General features: G+C 37.0%; 1 protein-coding gene across 2 annotated transcripts in view; it reads left to right on the plus strand.

Annotated features, from left to right (window-relative positions):
* Positions 1-12,701, plus strand: part of DMD (dystrophin) — a 1,192,402-nt gene that overhangs the window by 372,957 nt on the left and 806,744 nt on the right. For both annotated transcript variants that reach the window (XM_074159135.1, XM_074159144.1), the window contains exons 10-11: positions 9,681-9,869; positions 10,183-10,364. In XM_074159135.1, the coding sequence (XP_074015236.1) occupies positions 9,681-9,869; positions 10,183-10,364 (371 nt within the window). The remainder of the gene's footprint in view (positions 1-9,680; positions 9,870-10,182; positions 10,365-12,701) is intronic.

The raw sequence follows: 12,701 nt of genomic DNA on the forward strand, positions 1-12,701 counted from the left end.
TCTTGCTATTGATGCTTTTGAAGGCATTTTGATACTGTACTGTGTGAATATATAAAAAGAGTTTTGGAGTTAAATATTCTTATTGTGAAGACTAGATGGTCTTTAATGAAGGTCCTGTTAAGAACTATCATGGCTTAGTAATCCAAAATAATAGCAGGACTGGTGGCTGACTGTAGTAATTATAATAAGCTGAATTCATTTTCTTACATTAGAAAACAGTTCAGATTATGGCTGTGATATATTTGACGTTACGGCTTTGATTAAATTTTACAAAATATGCTTCTTAATTAGTTGCCTTTGCTGGTTAAAACTCAGAAAATGGAGCTAAATGCCATGCAGAATATAGGATAATTCAGATTTATATGGTTGCAATTCTACAAAGAAAATGTATTGAAATTTTGTGGTTGCAGACTATTTTATCTTGTGGTCTTCATAGTGTAGGACTTTTTTTCTCTGCATGTACTTCTGTGACAGTGTGTTTGGTAATTTGGATTTTGATCTGAGGGAGCAGACTTTAATGAAAAGTAGTACCCTGGCATGAAAATCTGTAATTTTTCAAAGGTGTACAGGTTCATTGCATAGATGTGTCCTAACCAAATTAATTTATTTATTTTAATGTGACTTCTATGCTGAATTTTAGCAATGACTTTCATTTGATTCATCTACTAAGGATGGAAAAAACAGTATTGTCACTATTTGTTTAATTTAATGAGTTTTAGTTTTGGAATGTGAGCTGTATTAATTAATATAAATAATTAGCTTTGACTTTTGGCTATTTTTCTAGCCATTCATTAGTGATGTTTTCTTTTTTCACTAGCAGCTCTCTTACAGCACAGGTATCTTTTGTGAGATATACTGAGAGATGATCTACTTTTGGCCATTGATATTGTTGTATTTTTGCTCCTTCATAGCCTTTTATGTAACTTTTTCCTCACTGTCCCTTCTGAGACATTGAGTTCAAGGCAGTTTTCTACTGGCAGGGAGTATTCATCCTGTACATCATTGAATTTGTTAACTGTTACCCCTTTATTCCAACAGTTAATCAAGAGCAAATTTATTGAGTGGTCCTCTTTTTTGATTTCTGCTGCTTTTTTATAGAATTTCATCACTGAGTTTAAGTGAATAGTTCTCTCCAAGGACACACGGTCAGAAAAAAAAAACACTATTTCAGAGCAATGGTACTATTTTTCCTTTCAAATCATGATTCATATTTCTGCATTCAGATTCTGCATTGGCAGCTGTCCTCAGCATTGTCATTTCATGAACCTTCAGTTATCTTCCTGAACAGGTTAATGTTAATTCTACTGAATTCAATTTTGGGGGGGAATTTGATAATCAAGAACAGTAGTGATAGCTCTAGTGAGTACCATACGGTGGACCATATTACTCACCTAATTAAGCAAAACACTATGTTGAGTTGCTGATGTGTTTACAATGGTAATTATGGTAAGGCCTCCTGTAGACACTGCTGCGTGTCTACATGTGCAGCATGTGACCTTTTTTTATTCTTTTTTAATCAAGCTGTAGTTCCCCTAGCCAAGACAGGATTTAGAAAAGTTCCTATCAGTAGCTATCAACTGAACTATAAGTAAAAATAGGATGTTGTTCTGTTGCATTTGTGTATTTTTTAATCAAGACAGCTTTATTAGCTATCAAAGACAATATTATAAAACTGCTTTATATGTAGAAATTCTAAAGAATAAGAAATTATTTTCAGATTTTCCACTAGCAAAATGTAGTCAACATTACTGCTGGTTGATTGCTGTTTGTTGTGCTCTACTTTGCCATAGAGGGTTGTTACTTCTGGCCAAAGATGGTAGAACAGACATTAGTCTACCTTTTTTCCTCTACTTATAAAATATATAATAGAAGTATAACATTGTTATATAATGAAATTCTAATTTAGAATTACAACAAAGTTTCTAACAGATTAGGGTAAGGAAAGGTTTCCAATAATAGAGAACAAAACCTTGTATGTAACCAATAATGTTCCTTGTTTTATGCTTAACTACTTCAGATAGCTGGAAAAATATAATGTGGTTTCTTTACATCATTCTGTTTGGGTTTTGTTTTTCTAGTGTACTGGCTGAGACAAAGTTTGAAAGGTTGGAACAGTTATAAAGGATGCCCAGGTTCTTAAGGCTGGCAATGTCTGATTCCAGCCAGAGGTACCTGTGTAAGGGAAGGCTCAACCCACACATGTGTGCTTTTAATAAATCACAAGAATATTTCCCTTACTAAATAGAAAAATGTGATTGTACAAGGCGACGTAGAAATTCAGAAAATTCTGAACCACTGTTCCCGCTTCCACTGTGTCTATGCAGGCTGGTTCTTGCTCCTGCAATTTATTTCAGTCAATTCCACGGCTCGGCTTTCTAGATTTCAGCAAGTGGAACCAAGTATTCTCTTGATCCTGGGCAGTTTCTCTTTTGCTTAGCTCTGATGCTTGCCTTATCTGTCTCCAAGGTCTGTGCTGTTGCTCTAGCACATGCCACACTGAGCTGTCTAGAGAACTTCTGTCTGCAAGCAGGCTCAGTGGCGCATCAGGCAGAAACAATGTCCCTTCATCCAAGGGTGTTCCACGTAGCCCAGACAAGTCTTCATAATGCAATGTAATAGAATAGTCAAAAAAGTAAACACATAGCTGATGTTCGTCACACATGGTCAGACCAGCATTGGTGTGCGGCTTGTAATGTGAGCAGAGCAAACCTGGTCCTGACTGCACAGGTGCACTCTTAGTCCTTTGTGTAGCAAAATGTTCTTCCTTACAAGTAGGAGTATCCTATGCAGAGAGCTTGCAAAGTCTTTTCCTTTATGCTGTGGAATGTAGGGATGAGCTTGATAGCTATTAAACTGGTTTGAGCATTATTTGGGGGGAGAGGATAAAGATTTTTAGAGCGGTCATTGCAGTTTAAAGGAGACATTGAAACAGTATGGGAACGGGCCTAAGAATTAACTTTCAGACATATAAGAAAAGCACAATTCTCCTTGGAAAAGAAAAGAAAAGGTGTGGTGCTGTGGCAGAGATTAGCCCTCAGGTAAAGAGACAGTAGGAAAAGGAACGCTATGTAGGTAGTGTGAGTAACAAAAGTTTTAGAGTGAATAAAAGATTTGAATACTTGAAATACTGAAGAAAATTTGAAGCACAGTGGTGGTAATAAGCACAGGGGGAACAAGTATATGCATGTGCAACTGATAAGAAGTGTCAAAGTTACTTTTCTGTTAGGTGCAGGTAGGAGAAACAATTTCTCATAAAGTCATTGAGGAGAGACAGTATGATAATCGGTCAGATGACTGACATAAAGTAAAAGATGCTATGGGATAACACTGATTTTGCTGATGGTAATAGAAGAAGAGAGAGAGAATATAAAACAAAAGAAAGGAAGAGAGAGCAACAACTAAACAGGATGGTAAAAAGAGAAGGCTATTTCTCTTTCCAGAATAATGGAGCCATAAATACACATTTTCATAGTTTTTTGAAATCATAATGAAGTGCATATGAAAATGAAAGAAAGCTTGATTTTCATTTGTTTAAATTTTTACTCTTGAAATTTCAAATTGTATTTTAGCAAAATAGATTTTGATGTCTCTGTTTCCCATTTGTTTGTTGCCAGAGGGAAAAGGAATATAGCCTACATTTGTTTCTCAATCCCCTATATGACATGCTAAAGAAATAATTGAATACTTTTCAGATTATCCATTTGTATTTCTTTTGGCAATGACCTGTCTCCATGGCATTTTTCTGTTTATACGTTTAATTGCTTTTCTGTTCATGAACATTTTTAGAATATGGTTTAATTAAGAACATAGAACATTTAAAAGGTCTTTGTCAGAACCATATACTTTAAAGGGGCTGTTACTTAAGCCCTTATTACATTTAGGATTTACATTTTAAAAATTAAAATTAAATGTGACTAAATTATCTATTCCATCTTGAATATTTTTCATGCTACTACATGATACTGTGATCACAATTAAAATTTTAAGGTGGACTGATCATCATCAATGGATAGAATTATCTTTTCCTTTTTTTTTATGTACGTGACCACATAAAACACAATAGGCACTTGTCAAGGGAGCTGAATCTGCTCATCTGAGTTACCTTATTGGTAACACTACTGGGAACAGACTCTAGGCTTCTTGAGCTGTGATATACTTTCAGGACCTGCTTGCCATTTACTTCTGGAGAGTTCTGTGAAGAGTCATCAGTTAATATTGAAAATTTGTCCTAAGGTGAAAATTTTCTCTCTCTTTATGTGAAGAGTACTCTTATTTGTGTACTATGCAGAGATCAATTGGCCTCACAGAGTACTCCATGACATGACAGCACCTGAAATACACGTTCCCTTAGAATGCGCCTGGTTCTTGAATCAAAAAAAGGAAGGGTTGAAGACTGGTGAGTAGACTAGGCATTTCAACAGGAAGAAATCATAATGTTGTAGATGCAGGGTGAAAGTAATTCCATTCAGTCACAGTTAGGTGCAAAATTTTCCTTTAACGCCAGTAAAGTCTTTATGTGTTTCTTTCAGTCTTTATTTGTACCAACTGCACCTAATAGAGTAGTTAAAGAGGTTAATTTTCCTCTACCCTTTCCTGTCAATAGTTCCAGCATTTTCTTTGTGTTGCAATGCACTTGCATTCATACTGCCTGGTACTGGCTCGTACACATTGCCTAAGCTCTATTGACTTTGAATGAGCTAATAATCTACTGCATCTCAAAACTGCAGTTGCAAGGACAGGCCAGTTCATCCAGGTGGAAACATCTGCAGTACAAGTGGAACCACTGAGAAAATCAGGCACTAAAAATCTAGGTTGTCTCAACTGAGCGACCAAAACTTGCAGTTTTTTAGATTTACGATAAGGCCAAACCTGGGTGCATTTTCATATGAATGGGAGAAAAAAAAAAATAGCATCTTCCAGACACAAGGTGTTTTCATTGGCAAAGGCAGTTTTGAAATCCTTAATAAAATGTAAATGCCAGCCTCATTTAGAACAAGGAAATAGTTAACATTATAATAACAAACAGTCTGACCAATGTATCTTCTTGGTTTTATTACCAGAAATGACTGAACTATTCTGCCTGACGTTATCTGTTAAGAAAGCGGTCTTGATTATTGCAAAGAACATTTTAGCTTTTAACATTTTAGCAGTTATGATTTGGCAATTTTAAAGACACATAAAATATGGTTTCATAATGAGAAACTTGGAGGAACTGAAAAAATAAGCAGTGGTATCCGTTTCTCCTGATAGGAGGCATGGTTAGAGGGTGAATAATGAGTGCTACTTTCTGAGGCTGTAATCCTGCAAAGTGAGTTTTCAAAATGAGAAAACTACTCTGGACTTAAATTTGCTTTTACTAAAAAAAATGTTTCTTTAAAATTTTATGTGTCTGAGTTCTAAAGCTCTAAATATCTAGAGCCAGATTCTGCATCTTTTACAGTGAGACAGGCAGTTTTTGAAGGAAGAAAATATATAATGTAAATAAGAGTTCTGGAATGAACCCTAAACCTTTACTGCAAAACTGCTTTCTAAAGCTACCCAACTAATTTCTAAAAATCAGAAGCAGTCTTTATCAGCTAATAGAAACATTCTTGGAGAATTTACTAACGCATATCCAACCCTTCTCTGCCCTTTAGTAATATAATGCAAAAGTAGGTGAGGAACACTTTCTCCCTTCGCTTTCTTACTCTGAAGCAGCTGCAAGCTCGAGGTTTAGACTCTGTGAATTAATTCATACAGCTGCCAGGCATATTCTAGAGGACAACATATGGGTCCAGAGATTTTTTTCCTTCTTGGTCAGTTTGTAATAACAACCAGGACTATTTTCCATGCAAAAATGGCTGGCCATTTTTCAAAATAGTCTGTGGGCTGACTGACTGACTGATTCCTAGCTAGATGTGATTCAGTCTTCGACAAACATCTGAATTTTTCATGTCATCTTTCCCCTTAACATTTGTGTCATCATGCATGCATTGTTATTCAGTAGATTACTTTGTAAATGTTTTGTTTTGACTGCACCCAATCACTGTTGTTTTGCATAATCAATAAATACTTCATTAAGAATAGGTTTTCATTCAAGAATGAAACTGCATGCGTATTTGAGTATCTTTTTACCTAAGTATAGCCTGCCTAGTAATATATGGCTATAACAATTTAACTTCGGCACATCCTAATTGTTTTTCATTCTCTTAAAAATTGTACTTAGAAATAGACATCACAGATGTCACATTATTAGATGTCCCTCTTAATAATTCTGTGTCTTTGTTCTCAATGTATATGAAATACCTCAAAATTCTATTTTTTCTCAATATATTAGGAATTCTGAAAAGATTTCATATAAATTGAGAAATAAGGACACTCACAGGAGGTGTTGGTTTTGTGTTGTTTTGTTGTTGTGTTTTGGTTTTGGGGTTTTTTAAAATGGATTTGCCTATCATGATTTGTAAAAATCAGGGTTTCACTGTTGTTTGTGTTACATGGATTATTTCAGTGTGATTTATTTTGTGCTGTAGAATCTGTATACTTAAATTTGGTTTGTATTGTGGAATGAACAAGCTTTATGTAGATGAATATTACTTTGAGACACTTTTTTGTTTGCTTTTGTGGTTTTTTTTTAATACAAAGTGTGTGGCATAAGCATTAGGTCCGTAGTTGTCTGCTTCCAATGTGAACATTTAACTTAGGGTTTGATGTTCCGTTTACAACTGAGCCAATAGTCTGAATTTCTGCTGATTTGAGTAGTTGTTTTTCATTCCATGTGCAGGATTAGCAAGGATGTATGGTTATCTTTCAGAGAGCTAACAGCACTGATGGAAATAGTGAAGCTGCAGTTTAACACTGGATTTTAAAATACATGTATTTTGTCAAGTAAAAACCAACTGTTGACTCCAAGGCATGTTTTTTATGCTTGTAGACTTTTTACAATGTGAATATTCTCTGCTTATGTAGATTCAGACCAAAGTGGTTATTGCTCTACTCTGGTTTGTTAATAGAGAATGTGCTTAAAGAAGCAGAAAGAAGTTTAGCACAACTTTGAAAGTGTGTAACTGTGGCTTGATTTTATTGATGTAATCAATGAGGATGATTTATTTTAATTCATTTGATGATCCCAGTGGGTCCCTGCATATGTCACTGTCAAATCTGAACACAAATACTCTCGGTGCCTAACATGCTCTAGAATAACAAGATGCTACTACTATTTCAGATTCTGCTGATTATTCTTTTCATTTTCATTTTAATTTTTCTTTTCCCCAAACTGCATGGAGGAAGAGAAGGCATAATGATCTAGTGAGTTTAGTAGGCCTAAGCAGTTAAGAACTATTCAGTTGTGCTATCCATAAATGAATATTTAAAAAAAAAAAAAAAAAAAAAAAAAAAGAAACAAAACTATTTATACTTCAAGCACAATGGATATCCATTCTTCTGCTTTGTCACCTCATGACTGATCCCAGTTCTCTGCTGGCAGTGATGCTGGAAGATTCGAAGGAAGGTGGAAAAGTTTTTGTTTCCTCCCTCTACCAAATATAAGGATTATTGACAGCATTTTGCAAAGTCCTTTGGTTATGCTTCCTCTAGCACTTTTCTGATTTCCTTCTGTCAGAAAACGACCATTTTTTGAATGAGAACATACTTTGGAATACCTGCCACGTAACTATTTTGGTTTCCATTTACATTAGAGTGTTTGCTTGTCTTTACATTTCTTCAAATGATTCTGCACCATTTTGCCATTGAAGATCATAAGTACAAGATTTTTTTCAATGCAATTCTTTATAATATTTGTGATAGCGTGAGAAAGCAGTGAAAATGCTGGTCAACATAACAGGGAAAATTATGCTGAGTAGTCGTTCCTTAGAAAAAATAGTTGTTAGGGGGTGCTTTGTTAAACACTTGTCATACATAAGACAAAATTTTGTATCGGATCTAGAGAAAGGAGTGTTTTCAGATAGAGACTTTTCAAATAAACAGCTGACAGAGAACATCACAGACCTCGGCAAACACGATAGCCTGAGTCTCATTCAGCTGTTACGGCATCTTTTTTTTCCCCAGTGTATCAGATGTGGGTCTATTCTGTGGAGTACTGTTACAGAAAGGAAAAAAATCATTGCACATGCAAAAGTAATGATAAAGTTACCCCTTTCCGTTCTAGATTGTATACTACAAAAAGCTATCTTGCTGCAGAAATGTGATGTGTTTGGGTGTAATTTTTTACTACATTGTGTACTACTTAAAATCTGGAGTTGCGCACAATTCAGATATTAATTTGTGCAGCAGGAATATATGTTGAACATTTTTCCATGCTTCATTGTTTATATTCCTGTAAGATAGTACTTTCTTTAAACCAAAAAAAGCAAAGTATTGAGTTAATCAGATTTTCAAGCCTGCTTCTGATACAGATTCATTTGCTGAATACCTTTTTTCACACATATGGCAATGAAGTTATGACTGGTTTTAATTGGCCTAACACACATATGGCAGAGGGATTCACAGAAATTGTATGTGATTATTAGATCTATACAATTCAGAATGATTTTGTTGTGAAGATGAAGACCGAAGACTTCATTTTAAGTGATCATGTTACATTACACTTCCTGCTTTCTAGTGATAAACTGACTTTCTGTCCTAAACTACACTGAAAGACTTTAGATGCTGCTATAAGTGGTTATTGGCACAAGTATGTCAGTGGAGGCAATTTATGCTAACTATAAAAGCAATAATTGTCTTGGTATCATTTTTTTACAAAAGCATAAGCATATTTTCATGTCAATAGTTTGGTTTTTTACTAACTTAGTAACTAAGTACTAAGAGTAACTAAACCTCTTCAGAACTTTTTGAAAAATGTATGGAATGTCATCTTCTGTAGCAAACCCGTATTTCTTGCTTCTGTTTTGTTCTAGTCTTTTGCTACTGTACTAATCCACAAATATTTGTTATTGATTTCTCTTGAGTTTAAGCAGTAGAGCACAAGTGTGAATTCTGTACTTGTAAGAGTCACCTGATTTTGAAAGTATAAATATAAAGGTGGCCTTTGTAGGAAAGAGAAATCAACAGAAATGCACTTTAGTTTGTTTGTAAAAAGTTATGATTTGGCATGAGATTTCTGAGTTTTTTAACTTTGTAGACTGTTTTTAACAAATGGGTGTCTATGGATTGCTCAAGGCTAGTAATGCATGTAGTGTAAAGGGTTGTTTTTCTTTTTTTACTTTCTGTTTTCCATAGATTCTCTGCAATGTCAGCAAGTGACTTACTGCCTTTTTGATGATATGATTTTACTAGCTGGTATGGGAAATAAATTTCTCATTTCCAAGAGAAAACAGTAAGAAAAAGTAAACTAGAAATGAAAAATCAGATGTTTTATTGAAAAACAATTATAACATCACTCTGCAGGTATAATGTAAATATTGTCACTATTCAGAGTAGTTGTTAGGAATTTTGAATTCTAGTATAAAATACCTAATTTGATCTGAGATTTTTTATTTCCCTCAATCTTACCTGGTCTTGTTCAATTAGCTGGATTTTTACTAATAAGTACTTCCACACATTAGCCATCTGATTATTATTATTATTTTGTTTTATAAAAAGCTGATTTTTTTTATACAAGACAATGGTATTCTATTTATTCCTTTGTAGCATTCTCTGAGCAGACACTATTTGCATTACTTTGACATTTTGGTTTTGATCAGTTTGTAGAAACTGTTGAAGAAAAGACATTTAGCACTGTGCGGATGGGATCTGAAATGGATCTTGAAAACTACCAAACTGCTTTAGAAGAAGTACTCACGTGGCTTCTCTCTGCTGAAGATTCATTACGAGCACAAGGGGATATATCCAATGATGTAGAAGTTGTTAAAGAACAATTTCACACCCATGAGGTATATGTTTATACTAATCTTTCAGTAGGCATTTATCTGCTTGTAACTCATAATAAAGTAAAAAATACTAAACAAAGATATTTCTAGTTTATTTTATTCCTTTTTTGTTTTAATTTTGATTTGGAGAATTCAAAGGCAATATTGGAGACTGTGCCCTATGCATAAAGTGAAAGTGTTTATTTCTGTTTTGTGTAGCAAGGTTTGCGGAGGGGTTGAAAAAATAAAAAGCAAAGTTGAAAACCAGGTTTGGAAAGCAGTGGCTCTTTCCATCCAATGAATCAAACTTAAAGCTGGATTTTATTTTTATTGTCAGGGTTTTATGATGGAATTAACAGCTCACCAAGGACGTGTTGGCAATGTTTTGCAAGTTGGAAGTCAACTTCTAACAACTGGAAAACTTTCAGATGATGAAGAGAATGAAATCCAAGAACAAATGAATCTACTTAATTCTCGATGGGAAAGTCTCAGGGTAGCAAGTATGGAAAAACAAAGCAAGTAAGTAACGTCAGGTAAAATAATATATATGGAGATTGACTGAAACATTTGTGGACTTGACTAACAGTTGGGATTTTCTTTCGCTTCCCTGTGAACAAAACTCCGTCTCAGATCTTTTTTAACCTGAAATTCAATGTGTAGTGATTTTAAGCTTGCATGTTGTTTTGCAATATTGCAAATAATTTTCACAGAATCACAGAATCACAGAATCTTAGTGGTTGGAAGGGACCTTTGAGATCATCGAGTCCAACCACATTAAAAAAAAAAAAAAAAAAAAAACAAAACACAAAAACACACAAACAAACAAAAAAACACAACACAAAACCAAACAAACAACAACACCCCCCCAAAAAAAAAAAAAAAAAAAAAAAAAAAAAAAAGCAAGCAGCATCCATCAACTAAACCCCACACACAACACCCCACCACAAACCAACAATCCCGGGCACTAGAGCATGCCCTGAAGAGCCACGTCTACACGTTTCTTAAATACCTCCAGGGATGGTGACTCCACCACCTCCCTGGGCAGGCTGTTCCAGTGCTTGACCACTCTCTCAGTAAAGTAATTCTTCCTAATATCTAATCTAAACCTCCCCTGCCGCAACTTCAGACCATTTCCTCTGGTCCTGTCGTTATTCCCTTGGGAGAAGAGGCCAACCCCCGCCTCTCTACAGTTTCCTTTCAGGTAGTTGTAGAGGGCAATGAGGTCTCCCCTCAGCCTCCTCTTCTCCAAACTAAACATGCCCAGTTCCCTCAGCCTCTCCTCATAGGACTTGTTCTCCAGACCCCTCACCAGCTTGGTGGCTCTCCTCTGGACACGCTCCAGCACTTCAATGTCTTTCCTGTAGTGAGGGGCCCAAAACTGAACACAGTACTCGAGGTGAGGCCTCACCAGTGCCGAGTACAGAGGCACGATGACTTCCCTGCTCCTGCTGGCCACGCTATTCCTGATACAGGCCAGGATGCCGTTGGCCTTCTTGGCTGCCTGGGCACACTGCTGGCTCATGTTAAGCCGGCTGTCCACTAACACTCCCAGGTCCTTTTCTGCCAGGCAGCTTTCCAGCCACTCTTCCCCAAGCCTGTAGCATTGCCTGGGGTTGTTGTGGCCGAAATGCAGAACCCGGCACTTGGCCTTATTAAACCTCATCCCATTGGCCTTGGCCCATTGGTCCAACCTGTCCAGGTCCCTCTGTAGAGCCTGCCGACCCTCAAGCAGATCAACACTCCCACCTAGTTTGGTGTCATCCGCAAACTTACTGAGGGTGCACTCAATCCCCTTATCTAGATCATCAATGAAGATATTGAACAAGACTGGCCCCAAAACTGAGCCCTGAGGGACACCACTGGTGACCGGCCGCCAACCAGATTTTGCTCCATTAATCACAACTCGCTGAGCACGGCCATCCAGCCAGTTTTTTATCCAGCGGAGGGTACACTTGTCTATGCCATGATTCTCCAGTTTCTCCAGGAGAATGCCGTGAGGGACGGTGTCAAAGGCCTTACCAAAGTCCAGGTAGACAACGTCCACAGCCTTCCCCTCATCGAGAAAGCGGGTCACATGGTCATAGAAAGAGATCAAGTTGGTCAGGCAGGACCTCCCTCTCATAAACCCATGCTGGCTGGCCCTGATCCCTTGGCTGCCCTGCACATGCCTTGAGAGCTCACTCAGGATGATCCTCTCCATGATCTTTCCCGGTACCGAGGTCAGGCTGACAGGCCTGTAGTTTCCAGGATCCTCCTTCCGGCCCTTCTTGTAGATGGGCGTCACATTGGCCACCCTCCAGTCATCTGGCACCTCTCCTGTTGACCAGGATTGTTGATAAATAATGGAGAGAGGCTTGGTAAGCTCTCTTGCCAGCTCCCTGAGAACCTTTGGGTGAATGCCATCCGGCCCCATAGACTTATGCGTGTCCAGGTGCATAAGCAAATCATTAACTACTTCCTCTTGGATTACAGGGGAGTTGTTCTGTTCTCCATTCTTATCTTCCAGCCCAAGAAGCTGAACTCCCTGGGGGTAGTTGGTCTGACTATTAAAGACAGAGGTAAAGAAGGCATTAAGTATCTCAGCCTTCTCCTCATCCTTGGTTGCAAGGTTTCCCCCCGCATCCAGTAAGGGATGGACATTCTCTGTCACTCTCTTTTTGTTGATGTATTTATAGAAACTTTTTTTGTTGTCCCTTATATTAATGGCCAGGTTGAGTTCTAGCTGGGCTTTTGCCTTCCTGATTTTTTCTCTGTATGACCTAACACAATCTCTGTACTCCTCCCGAGTTGCCTGTCCCCTCTTCCAAAGGTGGTAAACCTTCCTTTTTTCCTTAAGTCCCATCAAGAGCTCTTTGT

The sequence above is a fragment of the Numenius arquata genome, chromosome 1 (assembly GCF_964106895.1).
Source record: "Numenius arquata chromosome 1, bNumArq3.hap1.1, whole genome shotgun sequence".
NCBI lineage: Eukaryota > Metazoa > Chordata > Aves > Charadriiformes > Scolopacidae > Numenius > Numenius arquata.